The sequence below is a fragment of the Aulonocara sp. 'chitande type north' Nkhata Bay genome, linkage group LG17 (genome assembly GCF_057382095.1).
Source record: "Aulonocara sp. 'chitande type north' Nkhata Bay isolate Kocher_YH1m ecotype deep benthic linkage group LG17, A_spYH_male_GT1.1, whole genome shotgun sequence".
Taxonomy (NCBI): Eukaryota; Metazoa; Chordata; class Actinopteri; order Cichliformes; family Cichlidae; genus Aulonocara; species Aulonocara sp. 'chitande type north' Nkhata Bay.
In genome coordinates, this window is record NC_141360.1 from 15,852,004 (window position 1) to 15,874,869 (window position 22,866).

At 39.4% G+C, this 22,866-nt stretch overlaps 1 protein-coding gene across 1 annotated transcript; it reads left to right on the top strand.

Moving 5' to 3' along the window:
- Positions 1-488: 488 nt before the first annotated feature.
- pomgnt1 (protein O-linked mannose N-acetylglucosaminyltransferase 1 (beta 1,2-)) lies at positions 489-21,199 on the top strand. The gene is made up of 22 exons (XM_086269322.1): positions 489-713; positions 826-1,005; positions 1,822-1,924; positions 5,912-6,027; positions 6,693-6,758; positions 7,060-7,173; positions 7,275-7,392; positions 8,016-8,114; positions 9,962-10,089; positions 10,871-10,941; positions 11,034-11,109; positions 12,094-12,177; positions 12,339-12,380; positions 12,866-12,924; positions 15,215-15,287; positions 15,435-15,563; positions 15,920-16,045; positions 16,206-16,270; positions 16,361-16,405; positions 16,506-16,641; positions 16,730-16,839; positions 18,427-21,199. The coding sequence occupies exons 2-22, from the start codon at positions 886-888 to the stop codon at positions 18,506-18,508; spliced, it is 1,962 nt and encodes a 653-aa protein (XP_086125448.1). The 5' UTR covers positions 489-713; positions 826-885; the 3' UTR covers positions 18,509-21,199.
- Positions 21,200-22,866: the final 1,667 nt, after the last annotated feature.

Below are 22,866 nucleotides of genomic sequence, written 5' to 3' on the forward strand. Positions count from 1 at the left end.
AGGTGGCCTGGTAAATAATAAGTAAATCAATTTTTTTTTTCTCCTATCCAATTTGGGGTCATAGGGGGCTGGAGCCCATCCTGGCTGTCAGAGTACACCCTGGCCGGGTCTAGAGTCTGTCAATGGTCTAACATGGACAGACAGCCATCATGCTTACATCCACACCTACAGCCAATCTAGAATCACCAGTTGGAGTTCCTGGAGAGATCGTGCAAGCTCAACACAGAAAGACTGTAAAAGCTGCAGTGCTATTTTGTTGTTGTTGTTATTGTTGTGACATTTCAACTTGAAATACACAATGCTATTGCTCCCATTAAGTCCTTCTAAGTTTTAAAATACGAAGGAAAGCGGGCTCTTACTTACCTTACTTACTTTAAAACAAACAAACAAATTAACGTCAATCATAAGCGTTAACTCGAATAACAACCAGTAGAGGGCAGAAATACACCAATGTCTTTTCTGCCTATTTAAAAAACGAAGAAGGAAGAGGACCTCTGTGACGTATTTTGCTCTGCGACAGAAACTCTGTGTATGTTGCGGTTTAAAGCTACTTTTCTAGAAGCAGCTGCTTACTATGGAATATAAATGACACTACAAGACTTACTGATGACTCCGTGATTAATGATGTTCATACGCAAACAGAAAAGAGGCGGCTGGAGCATGTTAAAGCCCCGTACAGTCACATGGCAGTTTGGTGTCGTCGGCTAAACTTGGTGACTATTTGTGCACAGTGCCTTTTTATTCGCGTCTCTTGTTTAGCTCAGATGAGCATGTAAGAGTCAGCCGTGTTTTGGTGGTGTGGAGTTGTGCATGTCCCGGTTGCAGAAAGTGGAGGAGAGCAGGCGGAGGGCGTGAGCTGTGTCCAGGCGGCTGTCGGTGTCCGGGATGGAGACCTGGACCCCCAATCCCCGAGCTAAGCCCTTCATCCCCCGTCAACAGAGGAGTCTCTATCTCACCTGGAAATACAAATTGACCAACAAGAGGACGATTCGCCGGTTCTGTCAGGTAAATACTGATAGAGCTCAGCAAAAGAGTGATGTTGCTGCTGTAAATCAGTAAAGTAAACGTATTGTCCTGGAGAATTGTTCTGTTTTCTCGCTTATTTTGCATTTAACAAGCCACATTAGCTCATATTTAAAGGTTTCATATTGCCAAAAAGTTTTGGTAAACGAAATGTCAGGTGCTCTTTCAAAGTAAAGGCTGCAAGACATATCCTGGCTTGATTATATCAGTGCCCGTTCCTAGATGCACTCACTGGGCACTTTGAAGGTTACACGTTACTCGTACTGGGTTGGACCCCTATTTTCCTTAATTTTTCATGGCATAGATCCAACAAGATGCTGGAAACACTCAGTGATTTTGATTTATATTGACATGATGGCATCACACAGCTGCTGCAGATTTGTTGGTTGCACGTTCATCTCAATCTCCCATTCCACTGCATCCCAAAGCAATCCACTGGATTGAAATCTGGTAACTGTGGAGGCCATTTGAGTACATTGAGATTATTGTCATGTTCAAGAAACTAGTTTGAGTTGATTTAAGCTTTGTAACATGGTTTGTTGTCCTGTAAACAGACGTCAGAATAAGCACACAGTAGTCATAGAGGGAGGGATGTGGTCCGCAATAATACTTGTTGGGTGTCGCATTTAAATGACAGTAAAATAAATGCCATCTGAATCTCACAACAGAAATCAAGACTCATTAGTGCCAGTAGATCAGCAATTAAGTGAACCATTTGTAGAGTTTAATAATATCAAAATTAACTAACTACAGACATCAAGATGAACACTGATACATTTTTTTTTTTTTATCCTACAGGCCAGTGCCGTGTTGTTTCTGCTGATAACCGTCATAGTCAACATTAAACTCATCCTGGATACAAGAAGAGTTGCCAGTGAAGATGCAGCAGCCCAAGAATATGGTGAGAAACATGTTCACATGTCATTTTACTTATACTTAGTACACTCAGGTTTAAGTGAGTGTATGTATAAATTTGAGCCTGTATGTACGATTTTGACCCTGTGTGGATTGGTGAAAATCCTAAATGAATTCACACTAATGCGTCTAATTCTAAGACTTTAAAGATCTGTGCTGTATAATAACTCCGCAAAAAAACTGCTACAAGCAACTCATTACCATGACATTCTACCCAGAGTGTAGAATGTCGAGTGACCACAGCTTTAGCTTTGAGTTGTAGCAGACTTTTGTGATTAGTAGTATTTCGGCCTGATAGATGGATGTCTCATCCTTTGACATGTTAACTTGAACTTTTTATCTTGATTCGTGATTTCAGAGTAAACTTTAACTACAGTCTTTCACCCATCAGTATACTTGGACAGATGCTGCGATTTTGTCATGGATTTAAATTCAGTTTTATTTATATAGTTTCCTCAAGGTGACTCTATAAAATATCTCATCTACAATATATGTGTACAGTATACAGTACAGTCTATAGTCCCCAAATGTCTAACTCTGTGACTCTCTGGACAGTAATGCAGCTTTCAGTCAATTCCTCTGAAACGTTTACTGTATGTTAATGTAACAGTCAGTATTTAAATATGTACAAAATCAGTTTAATAGAAGAGTTGAGGGTTGATCTGTCTGTTGCTATCTGACATATTCACTAGGGGTGCAACGATACACAAAATTCACGGTTCGGTTCGGTTCGATACTTTGGTGTCACGGTTCGATATTTTTTCGATACAAAAAAATGTTCATGCCTTTTTTAATTTGTAATTTATTAAGATTATAAATATTTCTTTTAACTCAAAAATACAGTTTTTAAATGAGATGTTGCTGAAACAACAAAATAATAAAAGAATAAAGGAGTTTGGAAACGAGTTTATTTCAGAGAAATGTCCTTTTCCAAAATAAAAGCTATGCTATACCCTTCTTCTGGGGTAAATTCTCACGAGCATATTGAACATATCAGGTCCCCATAAAATGAACCACTCTCTGATGGACCTCACCTCACACACATCTTCTGGAGTGCTAGCACTTAGCTGCATATACAACAAAAACAACTTAAATAAAAATGTATTGCACAGAAAGGCCTTCCTAAATATATTTTTAAACATTTAAAATGTTCTAAAAACAAGATATCAACCACATACAGTTCTGCATTGTTTGGGAATCCCTGATGGTATTTTCTATTCTTGGCAGAATATAAAACAAACACACCCAATCCCTGACATGAAAAATTTTTTAGAACCATGTTCTATAGTGTACAGAAAACACATGAAAACTTAAATCTGGTAAAGCTATACTTCACATATTTTCTGTTGTGCAGACTTGGCACCATGTAAAACAAACAAACAAAAAAAACCCCACCATGTAAAGAATAAAAAATAAATACAAATAAAAGCTATTCTATACCCTTCTTCTGGGGTATATTCTCAGCAGCATATATAACAAATCAGGTACCCATAAAATGAATCACTCTTTAATGGACCTCCCCTAACACTCATCTTCTGGAGTGCTAGCACTTAGCTGCTTATACAGCATAAACAACTTAAATAAAAGGTCCTGTTAAATACAAACCAAAACATATTTTACTCAATTTCCATGTTCTTCTTCAGAAAAATTAGGAAGTCCACATGTTCTGCTGACAGTACAGATCTACTTGCTGTGACAATGTCACCTGCTGTGGAAAACACCCTCTCACTTGGGACAGAGGTTCCAGGTACAACCAAGTAACACTGTGCCAACTTGGAAAGATGAGGGTACAAGCTGTGATGTTCCTTCCACCATCTCGGTGGGTTATCATCTGTGGGAATGCAGTCTGCTAACCTGTACAAGTTAATTTCCTCCTCTGCCACTTCGGCTGCAGACCTGGTCCTTGGCTCCTGTGACATGAACAGTTCTCCAAACAACTCCTTCATGGCCGACTTTTTCTCTGGTGGAGATGCTGATGGTGAATCTGAAGAGTTTGCTGCTTGAGTCTCTGCGGAGGTCGCAGTTTCTGTGGTGCCTGCGGCTTGGTCTTGAGGAAATATAAACAACCAAACTGTTAATTGTATTTGTTTAAATAATATTTATAAATGAAGCAGTAGCTAAATAAAATTTCAAAAATAAAAAAAAAGAACACCTACTTGTTCAATGCTCAAGACAAGTTCTGTGGCGAGTGCTCCATAGACTCTCAGCTGAGTGACATTATCCAAGTGTCACAGGGACTTGAATCGAGGATCTAAAGCTGTGCACTTGTGTAGGTAATTCTGAAGGGCAGGATCAGCGTATCTCTTCTCCAGGTCCTCCCTGATGTTTTTTTTTTTTACATCTCTCACTGCTGGGCTGTCATCACCAGACTGCGCCATAGAGTTCAGGATGTTCATTTTAAGTGGCAGGATCATGGATGCTGTTGGAGATGACGCTTCACACATCATGACTGTCACAGTTTTTAGGGTTTTCATGACTGTAACAAGATTTTCAGCCAGTGCATGTTCTTCCTGAGTTAGATTCTGAATGTTCTTCATACTCTTCTTCACAGTATTGTCGGCCATAGCAGCATACACTGCAGCTTGCTGTTCAAGGTATCTTTCCATCATATCATGAGAGTTCCACCTAGTTGGAACATCTTGAATCAGTTTTTTTTTCACTAAGCTGCAGCAGTTGCTGTTTTTTCATAAACACATTGCATCCTGTTGTGCTTCTGTGAAAGAAGGAGACAATTCTTCTCATCTTTGCTAGGAGATGGGGAAACCTTCTGCACTGCCATTCCTTTCTGAGCAGTTATATTAATTGTATGTGCAAAACATCCGATTTGTGGCCCCAGTCCAGCAGCTGTGACAGCATTAACTATGTTCTTCGCATTGTCAGTAGTTACAGGTATTGTCACATTTGGTCGCACTAACTTCCAGCCTTCCACAGCTTCAGAGAGACCTTTGGCTAAGTCGTCAGTGGCGTGACTTTCGACCAGGTGTGTCTGCAAAACACAGTTTTTCATGTGCCATTCCGGATCAATGTAATGCGCGGTGACAGTGAGGTAGCTCTTGACGTCCAGCCGTCTGAGGTCAGAGCAACAGCGGGTGCTGCTGACACTGCCGTCTCTAATTTTGCTTTTGTCTCCTTGTACAAAGCAGGAACTGCGATATCGGTGAAATGGGTTCGTGAAGGAATACTGTAACGGGGCTCAAGTACTCTCAGCATTTCCCGAAACCCGGTGTTTTCTACAACAGAAAAGGGTCGCATGTCGACAGCAATAAAAGTAGCAATTGCCCTGTCGATTTCTTTTGCCCTCTTAGAATCATGTGCTAACGGCTGTCTAAATGACTCTGGCAAAGTGTGTAGCATGTGTGTTTGTTGTTGTTTTTGGCTGCCTTCACTCGTCTTTGCACTAGGGTGATGTCGGCGTAAATGTGCATTCATATTTGTTGTTGCCACCGATGTAATTAACCATGGCGTGGCACATCCGACATACTGTTGTAGTTTTGTGCACAACGCGCTTACCATCAGGGTCATACTTCACACGAAAGCCAAAAAAGTTCCAAACGCCAGATTTCAATGACTGTGGAGGAGGTTCAACTTCGGGAGGCATTAAGGCAGTTGCCATGTTGCAATGAGCTTAGCTTCTGTCTCGCTAGCTTGATTGAATGCATGTGGGTGGCACTCAGTGGATCTGTGCTCGACAGTGCAGCCTAGGCGGAGTAGTCGAACGCAGATTCACTGAGCGCTCAACACAGACAGCATCGTCAGAAGAAAAGTTGATAAAATAAATTAAAAAATTGTTCGATACACATGCGTACCGAACCGAAAGCACTGTATCGAACGGTTCAATATCGATACGAGTATCGTTGCACCCCTAATATTCACCCATCACTCATTAACCTTCTGATACACGGTGTTCCATTAAAGTGTAGTTTTATTATGAAGTGCATCATTTTGATCTTGATGTTTGTTTTTCTCTCTTTAGAGGATGTTATTCCTAACATGGAGACAGCACGCAGGCCGGCTAATGGACGCAAAGTCCTCGACATTGAGGTGTACTCCAGCCGCTCCAAGGTCTACGTGGCAGTAGATGGCACCACGGTGGGTGATTAACTGGTTAACTGGCTGATGCCTACTGACAGGTTACTTGAGACATCCTGCTTTAATACTCAAAGGGGCTTAGCTAATATAACAGACTCACACAACAACAGAGGGTTTGGTCTCACTAACTTTCCAGGTGCCTGAAGACAACAACAATCTTACTCAGACCAAGTAAGCTGCTGCTTGGGCCTCTCACCATCGCAGTTTTCAAGACAATCTATACATCCTAGACTAATCTTTCCTCCCACTAACCTTCATTTTGTTGTTAGGTTTTCAGTTGAATTCGATTTTGTCAAGGGAAATATTGGTAATGCAAGGTGTTTAGATTTTGGCTTTTTAATGTCATTGAACTCATGTTCAAAATGGTAATAATCCTTTATAATGAATTTGGTTAATGATAGACACAAAGCGTCAGACTGTTTCTTCTGGCCGAGCATTCACATGCCACATTTCTCACAGAATTATATTGTATTTAATAAATAATACCATGTACAGCAACAACAATACAAATTAGTCTCCAGTAAGTTTCTCATCACGTGGATAACTTTACCATCTTAGACTGCCACTGGCAATGAAGTCAGTGTGTCAGACACTAATAAGATTAGTGTCTGACACACTTGGCTCAGTAAAAATATTGTTTTTCTTTATTTTACTTGTTCCTGCAGGTGCTGGAAGATGACATGCGAGAACAAGGCAGAGGGATCCATGTGATAGTTCTCAACCAAGCAACTGTGAGCATGTGCTGCTTATTCTTCATATCATGACGCATGTCTTTCCACTGGCAACTCATATGTAAATATAACAAACTGCAATTACGGTACATACTAGAGGTAGGAGGAAAAAATGGATGCATCATATTATGATTTTTTGCTAATTGTGTTTCACTGTTTTTATAGCTGTATTTATCACAATACAAACAACGTTGAAGTTAAACTTATCAAATGTCAGTAGTAGATTTTTTTTTTTTTAGCAATTTCAGATTTTTCAGTAAGTGTGTGTGTGTGTGTGTGTGTGTGTGTGTGTGTGTCACAGGGTCATGTGATGGCCAAGAGGATATTTGACACCTACTCTCCCCATGAGGATGAAGCCATGATCCTGTTCCTCAATATGGTGACTCGTGGTCGAATCCTCATCTTTACCATAAAGGTCAGGAGCTTCTAACTATCTGAGGAGTGAAGGGGATATTCATGTTCCAGTCATAAACCATACCTGTAACTGTGTTTTTTGGGGGCTTATTTGTCCTGCAGGATGAGGGCACATTCCACTTGAAAGATGCTGCTAAGAACCTGCTCAAGAGTCTGGGCAGCCAGGTGTCCCTCAATCTGAGCTGGAGAGACATGTGGACTCTAGTGGTGAAGAAAGGAGGTAGAAAAGCAGACCTTCATTTTTAACAATGACATTGAGGACAGCCATTATACAGGAAGAGCTTCACTAAATCGATCAGTCACAAAACATCTGAGGAGCTGGGGAGAATTATGATTGGTTGTTTAGAAACATTAAGAAGATTTGATTATGAGATTTCACAAAGTCAGCCCAAAGTGCACCATTTTATCGTGGATTGACATATGAGTTTTATTTTATTTTTATTTTTTTTTAACTAGAATCAGCCTAGATTGTTTTCAGGGCCACTAGAACTTTACTGTGTATGACTGAAAGAAAGACTTTTTTTGTTCTACATATTCACATTTGTGTCTTGACCTTTGTGCTTGAGGTGTTGTCACTAATGGCTAAACACTTTTTCTTAGGCTGAAATTAATCATCTTTGATTTACAAGAAACAAAACAGATGGATATATTGTCTGTGCAGTTTTTCATCACTATTTTCTACATAAACTTGGATTTTGTTGAGAAGTTATCAGTATAAACCATAAATAAGGCATCTTTGATCAAATAAATCAGTCAGTAGGGGGGAAGAGACAAAAGGAAAAACAAGAGTTTATACTTGCCCTGAAATTACCTCTCTTGACTTGATGTTGTTTTTGTGTTCAGGTCAGGTTTATGGAGAGAAGCATTCAAAGTCTCCAGCTCTGTCTACCTGGGGAGACCCAGTGCTGCTCAAGACTGAAGTGCAACTTACTGCCTCTGAAGGTAAGAGCCAGTTTTAGCATGCTTGACAAAGGGTGAAATATTTAAACTTGATTCCCCTCTCGTGCACAAAATGTTATAAAAAAACGAAAAGACTTGTAGCTTTTTTTTATGAATAATCTTTTGAAAGTGCGATGACATGCAGTAAAAGTTGGGTCCTTGAGAAAAAAGTCAAAGTTGGGGATTTGCTTCTCCTTATATTAAGATGTTTTAGTCCCGGCGGTGTAGGGACCAGATGGGTTAAAAGTTTGAGACAAAGACTGTATATGAATGATGGTTGAATTCACCGGTAGTTTTGGATTTCACATTTTGTAGGTTTAGCATGAGCATTTTGGCCACAGTTGGGGAAACTGTAAAATGTAAATTTAAAAAAAGATGATGATTTGAAGGTCTCAAACACATTTTATGCACAAAATAACACAAATGTTAAAACTGAGAAAAAATATTAGTTCAAACCAGTTGCTGAACTTTGGGGAGAGGAAAGTTGCTCATTCTTGTTTGATACAAGAGCCGAGCTGCTCAAAAGTCTTGTGTCATCTTTGTTGTATTTTTCATTTCATCATGTGTCAAATATTTTTAACTAATTAAAGGTCTCGGCTCCAGGCAGGCCAGTTCAACACCTATAATTCTGACCAATGTATTTTGCGGTTTAGCATTGTCTTGCTGAAATAGGCCTCACATGGAAAAAAACTTGTTCTCTTTGAGAGCATATGTTGCTCTAAAAGCTGTGTACACATTTTAGCATTAATAGCGCCTTTTCAGATGTGCAAGTTGCCAGTTCTAATGCACCCATCTATATACCATCAGAGATGCAGGCTTTTGGACTGAGTGCTGATAACAAGCAGGATGGTCCCAGTTCTTTTTAATCCAGAGAATGCAACGGCAGCCATGTTTGCAAATAATAATTTAACATTTGGATTTGTCTGACAAGAGAATAGTTTCCCACTCTGCCTCAGTCATTTTACGTGAGCTTTGGCTCAGAGCAGAACACAGCATTCCTGGATCATGTTCATATACATCTTCCTCTTTTGCATGATAGAGCTTTAAGCTGTATTTATGGATGACACAGATGCAAGTTTGCCTCTCAAACATGTTCTTTTCAGTCATGTTGCTGGCCTGTTGACAGTTAACCTAATGTATTGCAACATGTTCCGCCTGCTCTATCTTTTTAGTATTATTTACTTCTTCAGCCTTTTTCCCCACCCCAACTTTTTTGGTGATATAGAAATCGGAATACTTTATGAATCGTCTGTGAAGGTTCTCAGTCATCCAGGTCATCGTAGTCAAAGGAGCTTGCAAAGAAAAGCGTCTGGACTTCTTTAAGTTGCTTGAAGACGTTTCACCTCTCATCCGAGAAGCTTCTTCAGTTCTAAGGTCAAATGGTGGAGAGTCCCAGATATAAACCTAGTGGGAGAAACCCCCCACAGAGGGACAAAAGGACCCCCTGATGATCCTCTAATCGCCTGAGCCAAGGTGTGAAACTGGGTGTGGGTCCCAATCAGCCAGAGTTTCGGGTGTGTTCATTGGCTCAACTCTGGCTGATTGGGACCCACACCCAGTTTCACACCTTGGCTCAGGCGATTAGAGGATCATCAGGGGGTCCTTTTGTCCCTCTGTGGGGGGTTTCTCCCACTAGGTTTATATCTGGGACTCTCCACCATTTGACCTTAGAACTGAAGAAGCTTCTCGGATGAGAGGTGAAACGTCTTCAAGCAACTTAAAGAAGTCCAGACGCTTTTCTTTGCAAGCTCCTTTGACTTTATGAACCCATAAGAGAATAAAGTTCAAAATAATTTTATATGTTACAAAAAACTGTAAAATAATTTGGGATGTGTTCTTATGTTCTGCAGAGGCAGAGTGCCACTGGGCAGACACGGAGCTGAACAGGAGGAGGAAACTCTTCTGCAGCAAGGTGGAAGGATACGGCAGCATCTGCAGCTGCAAAGATCCGGCACCCGTAGAGTTTAATCCTGACCCTGTAAGACATGTAACAGACACGACGCTTTAGTTTCACCATGTTTTTCCTGCGTGGGGAAGCACAGGAATGCCAAGCTGTAAGGAGGGAGTAATGTCCTTGCATCAGTCAATGATATTTATTTATTTTGCTATAATTTGTATGGTTTTTTTGGTCTTGGATGAAGACAGAATCCCACAGAAGTGAGAGTAGCATTTGAGCGAGTAGTAAGGCACTGAGCACACTTGCTCGTATGTTTGAGTATGCTCAACTTCACTGTCTCGATGATACTTCCTGTGCTGCTCTGTAGTGAGCCCAGGATTTTGGCGTTAGTGCTCTTCAGGCTCAGTTAGAGTGACCCTCCAGTTTGCAATGGATCTCCACAACAGAACAGAACACACTGTCATCATCTGCAGTCCAAAATGGTGGAGCTGGAATTTGTCTGAGCATGTTGCGAGGGACTCAAGACAGTTGAATGACATAAGGGGCCTCCATCCGACAAACAAGCCCGAAGGATGCCACAGAACAGGAAGGACTGAGTTAGCTTAGAGTCCAGTAGTAAAACAACCACTTCTTAGACAGATGGAAAAATAAAGGTAAATTGACGAATTTACCTGGCCAGCTGTCCGAATACATGAGGCTGTATAGTCTATGTAAAGTGTCATTGTTAAAATGCTCATATACTTGGATTTAAGTAGTCAGGTGTATGCTTTACCGATTCTTGTCTTCTTGTCCACTAATTTGAGTTTCTTGTGTGCAAGTATAGATTCAGTATGATCACATTTTTACTGTTTCGTCATTGCAGCTCCCCATCAATAATGTTTTCAATGTCCCAGTGGCCGTTATTGCAGGAAACAGACCTAACTATCTCTACCGGTAAGATCTGAAAAATACTCTTCTGTCATACAAGGAAGTAATAAATCTCTGTCAAAATATAACTAAGTGTTTGGCTTTTTGTTGTTGTTTAGTATGCTGAGGTCACTTCTTTCAGCCCATGGTGTTAACCCACAGATGATCACAGTCTTCATTGATGGATATTATGAGGTACCTTCATTATTATTATTGTTATTATTATTATTATTATTTGTTTATGTATGTATGTATTTATTTATTTTGATTGCTGCAGTTTACTTCTGCCAGTGATTGGGGTGTACCTTTGCTGGTGTTAGGTCATGTGACTATCAAAGTCATACAATTTTAAGATCTTAATCAACACATCATATTTCAATACCTTATTTTAAACAAATACAACAACCATAATTTTATTTGCAGAAGTCTTTATAGATAGTTTAGGTATCTATATATCTTTTTACTTGTCAGAGACTTTGAAGTTATTGATAACTTTTTACACCTTGGCTGTAAGAGGCTGATGCGGATTTGGTGTTAACCTGCCGGGCAGGCAGCGTTGGCACCGAAGTTGTGAACGCGATAACTCAAGTAACTCGTAGGAATTTGAAATTGATAATATTGGTGCTCCTAATAAAAATGTTGGATGAGTTTGAATCTCAGTGACCTCAACCTCAAGGTCAGAGGTCAAGTTTTTTTAGAAAGCCTTGTGAATGCAATAACTTGAAAACAAGGCTTTTGAAATTGATACTATCTCTAGGAGACGAAGGGGTACCACTGACCACTGCCCCCCAATTTTAAATTTTTTTAAATTTTTTATTGGGAGTCTGTTTGACTTATAACGATCACGTGTGTTTTACCAAATGAATGAACTGAATCTATAAATTATCTTGTTAAATGTTAAAAAAACTAATTAATCTCTACAGTGTATCCTCGTCATAATTACCACGAGAGTAGGATTAAACTGCATCCTTTGTGAGATTAAAAGAATTTAAACTAGAACTACAGAAATCTGTTTTTTGGATGTTTTTGTGTTTTCTCTTTAGGTTTCTATTTCTTTTAGAAACAGAATTGTCATTTCAGGTTATACTCACCACCTCAGTGGATTTTGTTCAGGGAAACAGTTTGCAAATTATTAAAGAATCTTTTTGTAGCTCTCAAACATCTGCCTTTTTGACTCAGGAGCCAATGGATGTTGTTGACCTGTTTGGACTGAAGGGAGTTCAACACACACCTATCAGCATCAAGAATGCCAGAGTGTCTCAGGTAAGCAACAGCTTCTCATTCAAGGGTTAACACATAATTCAGAGCAGTACAAGCATAGATTTTAAAGAACCAATGTTTCCTTTACAGAAACGTTGAGCAGTGTTGTTATTAAATTATTCTTTGTTACTGTGAAACTCAAACATCTCTTTCCTCAATCACAGCACTACAAAGCGAGTCTGACAGCAACCTTCAATCTTCACCCAGTAAGGACCAACATCAAACACTCAGCTGTATCATGTTAATGCAGTTTGTTATAACTCTTATTTGAATTTTTCATCTTTTATAATAAGTGCATTGTACAGCCTCAATTTTACATTGCACTTCAGCATTTCTTTAATTAAGAAAAAAAATCATTTGGCACGTCCAAACAGAGGTTTCACAGTGCACACTCAGTTGCTCCAATTCATTTGTTTCTCTGACCATCATAACTAACCTGCAACTTAACCAGAGGTAAACCCTCTAACATAAGTCTGAATTGTAACTGTATACATATAAATTTCTGCTTCCACTCAATATTAATGAGACTTCTGAAACTCTTACTGTCAACACTGACATTATGATTTTATGCAGTGAACTCTGTGAATGCACTGTGGGTGTTTTAGTGTGTGCAGTTGCCTGGGGTAGAGTCTGTATGCACCATATGTATGCGCTCATTAGAGTTTGTTGTGTCTGTTTTATCTTTTCCCAGGATGCTAATTATGCCATTGTACTAGAAGAAGATCTTGATATATCCATTGACTTCTTCAGGTATTTCTTCCAGTCTACATTACCACTACTAAAAGCAGCCAGATGTCCATGTTAGTTCCAGAAAAGGGCTCTTACTGATTGATATCTAGTCACTCTCTACTGACAACTTTTTATGCAGCTGCTGTTTTTGGTTCTTAACCTGGTAGTCTCATTCTGTTAGACTCTACTCATGCTTATGCTTATGGAAGCTGTGCTAAAAATTCTCCATTATTTCAGAGCAAAGTCCCTTTAAATTGATTTTACATTTAATGTTATTGTGAAGTTTATTTAATTGCTTATGTATTACTTAATTACTTCAGTGTAGTAAGCTGTAAATGCTTTAAACTGCTGTTAAAAGTTCAAAATGTACGCCCCTTACACTTTTTCTTGCTTGGCTGATTGGTGACTCCCCCCTTGTATTGTCCTGAGCAGCCTGGAGATCAGGCTGGCTGGATGATGATTAGAATGAAGAATAGGCCTAAACAGAAGTTCACGGTATTCCACCATCTTGAATTCCCCCCCCCCCCCCCCCCCCCCCACACACACACACACACACACACACACACACACACACACACACACACACACTCTCAGTGCCACACCCGCCAAGGAACAGACTCTGATTATTGGTGATTCAGCAACCATAATAGATTGTCTTCCAGGGGAAGATATCATACGGGATATCATAGTGTGGCTCAAGCACGTTCATCATAGTTTAAACCCCTTGTTTTGCACAAGGGAATACGGCCTCCCGTCTGCAGCTAAACACTCCAGTAGCTTTTGTAATAGCTTTAGCCCGGTCGGATTGGGCGGCAAAGGGCTGCTTAAATACCGCAAACTCCTCTGCTCCTCCACTTGGACCGCTAGCGCCGGCCATAACTATCGCTTGACAGACCCACCACGCGCACCATACACATACCTTTTTTCCTCCTTTTTCGGAATAACGTGCGTGCCGAACCGTGGAGTGGGTTCGGATTACGGATCAACCGTGATCCGTTGCACCACTACATCTCTCTGTATAATTTGTGATCTCTGAGCTTCTGTACTGAGACGTTATTAAAATTACAGTAAAAACTGACAGTCCTACACTTGTATCTTCGTCCTGGCTGCAGCGGCAGTGAAAGAACGCACCAAGGTGCACGACCGGTCAAAACGACATCAAACCAGCAACTTGCACCAGTACTCTAGTACTTCCATATGGGAGGGTGGGGATGTGAAGCAGAATCACGTCATAAGACACTTCAGGCCCATTGAATAGAACTCTGTATTTTCATTTTTAACCTTGGAGATGAACTCACAGTGCACTTTCTTGTGAAGGTTGCTTGTTTCAGTCCTCTCATAACAAAGCCACCTTTGGGTTTGAATGTAGGCACACATTAAAACTGGTGCTCAATCTCTTTCTCCAAGAGAAAGAGAGCTTGTGCATTAAATGAGATGCTTACTCTTAAGGACCCAAATGTATGCTAGGAATATGTGTCCAAACTGTGTGCTGTTGCTTTTGCAGCAAGCTGTGGTTTATAGTTAGCCACAATTTAATTAAGAAATGATGAGGAGAGAAAGTGGAAATACATCTTTATTTTTTTGTTAAAGGAACTTTCTGCATAGCATCCTCAGCTCTTCTGTGAAATTTTTAAAGATGTTTTTGATTCTATAATGTCAGCTGAGACGGCCCTTTAACACGCTGACCTGCAAGATTCACCACCAGATGGCAGTAGAGGGCAGTGATAATAATGCTCTGCTCTGTTAGAACCTCTAGCCTTCCTTTGTTGGACAGGCTGTGCTTTGAACTGTGTGTTTGCTGCTGTGAAAGCTCCAGCTTCCCTCCTGGGCTGACCAATCTGTTTGAAGCTCTGACTTCAATAGTGGAGAAGAACTTGCGGCCATCATCTGTGTTTGCGCCAGTTTGCTTTTGAGCTTCAAGCTTTCAGTTAGAGAGCAGTGAAATTAAAGCTTGGTTCTATTGACAAAAACAAGCCTGTTATTTCTTCTTTATGTCCAATAGTTGTAGTTTCTTGAAGGAATATCTACAAGTCCAGTTCAGAAGCTCCCCGTGTCAGCTGTCAATCACAGTGAACACTTGCTATGAAAGGTCTGGTAGAAAAGCTCAGTGTAATCTGTTGAAGTACCAGAACAATGTTCCTGTTCAGTGATCAGACGTCTGTATGTTCGGGTCTTCTGTTTAGATCAAAGTTTTCTTCATGTTTTTTTGTTTTGTTTTTTTTCTAAAATCATAACTGCAAACTAGACCCCTTTTTATATTCAGTCTATTGTCAGAAAACGGTTACATTATCAATATTTTCTGTTTCTGTAGCTTTCTGAGTCAGACCATCCACCTGCTGGATGAGGATGACAGCCTGTACTGTATTTCAGCCTGGAACGACCAGGTGAGTGCTGACTATCATCTGTATTCCTTATTTTCACACTTAAGTGACTTCACTATTTGACTTCTCTAAGCCTGCTTTTCATGAACATTGTCCCGCCAGTCTTTGTTATGTAGATGATAACACTCCCCTATATGTGGTGTTGATCAGGGCTATGAGCACACAGCAGAGGACCCGGCCCTGCTCTACAGGGTGGAGAGTATGCCCGGCCTGGGCTGGGTGCTGAAGAAAAGCCTCTACAAAGATGAGCTGGAGCCAAAATGGCCTACACCCGAAAAGGTGCTTGAAGTTGTCTTTTCTTTTGTTGTGATATTTATCACCGATTGATTCTTCCAGTGGTCATAAATAGATATGTGAAGTGAATAATCTTCAATAACTTTTAATTATAAATAAAGTTTGTCATTTAGAAAAGTGATTAAAAGGAGCTGCATGAAAGGATTTTTAATATATTGTGTTGTTGATTTTATTGTCATGTTGTAATTCTAAAAATCTTGAATAATATCTATGTAGCCCTTAAAAAGAATAGTGTCTAGCTGACAAGTAAAAACAAATGCAGGAACACGCTGTGCATGCATGTGAGGCCGTGGCGAAAAGATCGTGACTAAGTGCGTGCCTGCGCTCTTTCTGGCTTGTAGCTGTGGGACTGGGACATGTGGATGCGAATGCCAGAGCAGAGGAAAGGCCGAGAGTGTATCATCCCTGATGTATCCCGCTCCTACCACTTTGGTATCATCGGCCTCAACATGAATGGCTATTTTCACGTAAGATCTGAAAGGAAAATGCTTTTTGTTATCAGCTTTTCATTTGTGTATTCCTGACACAAAGCGACAGGTCTGAAGGCAGCACTAGAGCAGTTAAGTCAGCTGTATCTTTTTAGCCCGCTGTTAAAGATTGCTGTTTTTGTCTTATCGTGTCACATAGGAGGTATATTTCAAAAAGCACAAGTTCAACACTGTTCCCAATGTACAGCTGAAGAACGTGGGCAGGTGTGTACAGCCATGTGATTAAATGCTATTGTTTTTTTGTAAGTAATCTGGCTACATGGTGACAGACTTGGTTTTAATTGGTCTTCACAGCTTGAAGAAAGATGCTTATGAAGTTGAGATCCAGAACCTGCTGAAGTGAGTACAAACTCTGGCATCACTCAGCGTGTTTGCTTATGGTTGTTGTAAACCACAAAAAGTAAATTTTGTGTGTGTGTGTGTGTGTGTGATATTCCAGAGAGGCAGAGGTGCTAGACCACACCAAAAACCCATGTGAGGACTCATTCCTACCTGACTCTGAGGGGAAGATCTACATCATGTTCATTAAGATGGAGTCTGAAACAGACACATCCACTTGGACTGAGCTTGCCAAGGTGGTCATATTTACATAAGTGGTCTTGCTTGTGATTTTTACAGGCAGTGATTTAAGCCCTAATAAATTCAATCATGTCTCTTGTTTAGTGCCTGCACGTTTGGGATCTAGATGTTCGGGGATACCACAGAGGTCTATGGCGGCTCTTCAGAAAAAGGAACCATGTGTTGGTCGTGGCTGTTCCGATCTCCCCGTACTCGTAAGTAACTCTCAGATTATATGTAGCCCATACCTGTAATCTTTCTGGGAAAACAAGAAAGTCAGAGATAGAGACATGGAAATCATATGACCATTATCTGATGGTTTACAGCAGTTGCACCCTAAAGCAGTGTGAAACAAGATGAAACATTTTCACAGCCCTAAGAGGAAACCGTAAAAGATCCTGTTTATTACCTAAGAGCAGCTTCTGTTTGTTAGAGCAGCAGGTTCTGTGTGACGGCCTGTAAATGCAGAACAGAAAATGGAGATGGAGAGGGATGCAAACAGCAGAGATGTGGCCTGGTTGTTACATGAATAATTCAGGGTTTTCAACACAGTGGAAACACAGGCAAACAATGACCTTGTACGTGACAGGAAAGGGAGAAAGGAAAAGTTTCAGGTACTTTGAATAGATAAAGGGCTATGCAAATAACTTATGCAATCTAAACAAAATATTGTCTCTGTTTGCTGCCTGCCTATGAAATCAGGCAGTCAGTCTGCTATCACCTGCAGTCTTCTGTTGGAATGGATGTATTCAGGTCCAGGTCTCAAGTGTTTGGCAGTCCAGCACACATTCTGTTACACAGTTGGTATTTAGCTTTGAAATGCTTAGAAGGTGCATTCTCCTAATATGTAGGCTAAAGTTTTAGCCCTATTGTTGATATTTTGGTGAGATGCTGCATCTTTCACTTGTTTATAGTTAGATTGATTCTCATAGCAACACAAGGAGCAGATTTATTAATTGTAAACATGATTAAGTGAAGGATCTAAGAGTTCATGTGGGAGGTACTGGTTACAACTGGTGCTTTTAATGAGAAGAGCATTTCAGGAAGGCAGACTATTGAAACACTCCTGAGTACCCTGGCTCATTTCTTTTAAAGAGGTACCTTGTTGGAGGGGAGGGAATAATTCATAAATAATTAATTAGCACCAATATTTGAAGAAAATGTTTGATTTCCTTCCATTGCCCATAAACTTAATTTATATAATTATATAAAGGTTATATAAACTCCACCTCAAGACATGATGTGAATACGATAGGATACAAAGAAGCAAAGTCACTCCTGCTGCACTGTGCCAGTCATCAGAGGGAGAAAGGGAATTTATTTCAAAAGTAATATGATAACTCCTGTGATTGTTTACACTTCCTTTCTTCAACCATCCAATTGTTTTTGTTTTATAAAACTTTATTTCAGTAAAATAACTTTAAGCCCTTTAACAGAATCTCTAGTTGGAGTGAGAATTTTTACCCTGTTTTTGCATTAATTACTGATTTACTGATAATGTTTCCTATCAATATATGTTTTCTTTGTTAGTGACCACAAGAGACAAAAATCACCATGGTTGATTAATCTGCTTCAGATTCACAACAACCAGAACAGCCAACTACAGTTGCATTCTTAAAGTCTTTTGCTTTTAATTCTCATTTTAATAACCATCTTGGGTAAATTCACACCAGATAAAAAAAACAATTTGCCTTAATTCACTTGTATTTCTGTGTAGGTTCTCTGATCTCTGCTTAATGTTATCATCGCTCCACTTCCTTTTTTGTAACCTCATGTGTACTCTCTTATTTTATTCTGATCAGTGTGAGGAAACCAGCGAATGTCACTCCCATTCATTTAGAGCCTCCTCCTAAAGAAGAGGGAGCACCGGTGGAGCAGATGTAGATCTGATGTTACACACACACACACACACACACACACACACACACACACACACACACACACAAACAGAGACTTCAACAAGCCCTGGCCTTAACACTACTACTTCTCTCCATCAACGAACATTAATAATCCAGCCTGGGGCCCAGAGCTACAGGTCTGTCTTGGGTACAAGAGGATACCTGGGACACAGAGTCTATTTTTTATGTTGGAGGAAGAATTAACACTACAAACAGCACTGGTGAGTCCGTCCAGCAGTGATGGTAAAACTAGTTATAGTTAATTGTGATTGTTCAACCACAACAGTGTACAGCTGCCAACAGCTGTGTCTTTTTGTGGATCGATCACTAAGCTACATCTTTGACAGAACAGTACAACTGACATAAACACACTGACCTGAAAGAAGGCAGTGCTCCTTATAGTTTGGTATTTTAACTACTGAGTGTTTGTCCATTTTTGTACATACATTTTAACGAATCTCTATTTATTTTACATCTGTCAAAAGTTAGTGTTTTTTTCTAAATAAGAAAATCCACTTTGATCAAGTTCAATGCATTTTTAAGAGTCTGACTTTTACAATGAAAAAATGTAAGTGTGTGTGTGTGTGTAAAATCTAAAGGTTGGCATTTTTCTCAGCATTAGATATCGAGTGTAAAAGCCCCATGGGTTTGTACCGTTATTGACTGTATAGATCACTTGCCTCGGATTAGTCTTGATGATGTAATCCGAAAGGTGGCTGAGAGACAAAAACCTGAAAAGTCATACTTTTAACATGTGCTGCATCTGAAACCAGAGAAATTGCAAATGCTGTGATGTTAATGTGTGCTCACCTACAAAATGATGCACATTGAACAAATCACTTTAAATTCGGGCAGTTTTTTTGTTTGTTTGTTTGTTTTAAGTAAATTAACCTTTTTCTATGTAATTATCTGTTTCTGGCATAGTTCACTACTGGCTTTTGCTCTGTCAGGGGAAAAAAAAGCACGTGGCCCTTCCAGTACCAACAAGTAATAATTGACACAGGAACTGAAAATCATAATTAACAATCATTAGGAACGAAACCTTTTTGTTGTGTACCCCAAAAAAGGAGGAAAATCCGTGTCTAGGATCAGATCTAAATATGCAAACGTGTGCTAAACAAACAGTTCAGGATATTTGTATCCTAGCACAGCATTTACGTGTGTACGCATTTTTTTTGTTGTTGTTTTGTTTTGCTTTTTCCTGAAGCAGACGCACTTTTTTTCTGTGCTTGCTGCTGTTTTTGATATACAAGAGACAGCGGCAGCTGCATAAGGTGCTGAACGTTCAGTTGCTTCTTTGTTTCCTGATTGAACAGTGTTCAACTACTGAAGCTACTAAAACTGAGCTCAACACTGTTACTTTTCACACAGCCATCCAGTCACGTAGGAGAAGGGCTCAGATAACAAGAACACCTGGTATAAACACTAAAGAACCGAGTCAATTTCTCTGCTTGTACCAAATGAAATCCCCAAACTAGCACTTTAGTCATATATTAATTAGATCATTGTGGGTCAGACATCACAGCAGGCAGGTACTTGCAACCAGCTACTTCCTGGAAGCAGCATGTGTTAAAAATGTATTTTTTCCCCCTCCTAATTTCTTAGTGTGCGTATAAATTTTGGTCTCTCTCAACCATCCTGGAGGCCAGAGGCTCCACCACTTCCATCCACTGAAGGTAGCAATGTGAAAAGAGTACTAAATCTTCGTTACATATATTTATCTGAGTTTCTAATTGCAGTGTTCTTCATTTTTAAGAGTAGTAAATACGTGAGAAGATTTATTTGATAATCTCACTGGCTGCATTCAATGCCCTGAGATGCAGCTGAGAGAGAGAGAGTGTGTGTGCGTGTGAGAGAGAGAGAGAGAGAGAGAGCGCGATTTCTCTTGTAAAGCTTTTCTAACTGGTGGTCAAATAGAAACCCAACCCTTTAAGAAAATGTTATTCTTTATGGTAAGACATGCAAAAGCAAACAAAGTATTATCTGCTTATGGATACATTTATTTTGAAAGTCACACTATAGAACTGTCTAAGCATTTATTCACTCTGTACTGGTCATGTTATCATTTCAAACAACTGTTATGGATGTTTCAGGCAATTTAAAAATGAAAAGATAATTGAAATATTTGTTCCAATTGAGGTCTAAAAACACTGACTTTTAATCCAGATGTTGATATTCTGCCAGATGTTTTAAAAGAACGTGGAGTTTTCAACCATGTTAACAGAGAGGTGTGAGTGTGAGGAAGAGATACTGGACATGTTCTTACCAGCTGATGTAAGAACGCATTAACCAAATGAGTGTGAATTTTAATTCTGTTAGTATTTGCAGTTATTTGATTGGAAGGTGTTTACCTGTCAGAATGAACCACTGACGTTGGGGCTAAGTTTAAGTCCTAGTGTGTTTCTCTGGTTTCAGATCTCTGCAAATTGTCTTTTTTCCCCCTCTGGTTTGTTCTTTCATTTCACTTTGTGGTGTTCCTGCTTTTCTGGGTTTCAAAGGTTAAATTAAATTGAATCATTGTTTCAATAGCAATACAGTTGATTTAATACTGTGGCAGGATTCTGAAAATACTGGAAAGCGCTTCGTATGAGTGACAGAGGAGGATTTGTGGACTTGAATGCAGTTTGACATGTATGAGTTTCTTTTATCTTGGAGATGAATAAAGATTTTTTTTTAAACTCACTCTCATGCTTTTTTGCTTTTCTTTTTTCCCCCCCTCAAGGCTGTACTGTACAATATTTTAATAATTCAGAAATAAAGATTTATTGTGTGTATAATATTCATGGAATAAACCAGAAGCTCTTGTTGTTCTGAGAGTGTGTGTGGGAGAGAAGAGAGCTGCCTTCAGATTTCCCATGAGAGGCATGCAAAGGAACTGGGAGGCAAAAACCACATAGGGAAATGTATGCAAATCCTCAGGACTCGGTGGATTTCTGTATTCATTGTGGCTGACCAAGGATGAGTGCGGCTTCCTATCCTTTGAGGTCCAACTTTTGCAGCTAAACTGTTTGTTTTTGGTGATTAACCCCACTGACATCAGTCTTTTCTTTTGTTCAAGGAGAGCCACATGTTATGATGCATGTATGTGTGTGGAGGCAGACTTCTAGAGGCGTTTTAAATTCTACTTTATATTTAAGCCAGCAATCAAAATGAAACTGATCTGAGGCTTTACACTCATCAGAGTTTGGCTTGTAGATGCTGCAGAGGACATGCATCTCTTTAAAGGACCATTGTTCAACATTGTGAAATTTTTTGAAACACTGAGATTATTTGGGCATGACAAGGGGGATCTGAATTGAATTGCATGTCAGTGATAGTATTCTTTAATCTTTCATTTATTATTATTATTGTTATTATTATTATTATTTTCAAATGACTTTGTAACAAAAGCAAAAGAAAAGGATCTTCACCCGTGGTCTCAGATCAGTTAGATGTTAAACTTTGAAATGGTGCAGATGAGGGGGTTCTGTGGGAACAAGAGCAGTTGCAGAGATGAATGGAAATTCTCTGTGCATTCATCATTATGAGTGACATGTTTCATAGCATACAAATACATTTTGTTCATGCATCATCTAAATTATAGATTAGTGTGCCTGCTGAAAATTTAAGGGTCTCCTCACTCTCACTTCACTACACAACTGCAGCCATGACAGAAGGAACTCAATCAATTTATACAGAACTCTACAACTTGTAGTATAACTGTGTAATAAATATAACATGATCTCATTTGATCAAATATCTTACATGCTGTTCCTTTTTCATTTGAAAGTCAGCCATGTCTGTACTTCTTGCTGTTATTTTTTGGTTATAAATGACTGTTTGAACAAGGCTAATGGATAATGTTTGAAAGCATTAATTCAAGAGCAGTGAATAAACAGTTGAAATTAAAATAGAGAAAAAATGTCTTAAAAAGGTAAAAATATTAAGTTGCAATATTACAATAATACAGAGAAAACATAAACATTCAGACTACGCCGTCATCTAGAAATTTGATTCTGGATTTAACAGGGACCCAGTGAGAAGAAGCCAAAAAGTTACATCAGTGCTCTGCAGCATTTTGGATCAGCTGAAGGCTTGAATTTAGAAGCAGGACATTAATGATCATCTTTGTCCTTAAGACATTCCTGTAGTTTAAATAATTGGTGCGTGTTATGTGGTTTCATGAACAATTCAAGCTGCATATGTCATCCACATTCTTGTGTTGTGGCATTGTTATGCAAGGCCTTCTAATTATACTCCATAGAGGAATCATATATAATGCAAATGGTATTGGTCCTATCTAAAAATCCTTTTTAAAAAAAACCATTTATTGTAAATTCCAGTACTTTAGATTTTCATTTTCAT

Coding starts and splice junctions, on each gene's coding strand:
- pomgnt1 (XM_086269322.1), top strand. CDS start 886: ATGGAGACCTGGACCCCCAATCCCCGAGCTAAGCCCTTCATCCCCCGT. Junction 10,942..11,033: donor AGACCTAACTATCTCTACCG/GTAAGATCTGAA, acceptor GTTGTTGTTTAG/TATGCTGAGGTCACTTCTTT. Junction 12,925..15,214: donor ATATCCATTGACTTCTTCAG/GTATTTCTTCCA, acceptor CTGTTTCTGTAG/CTTTCTGAGTCAGACCATCC.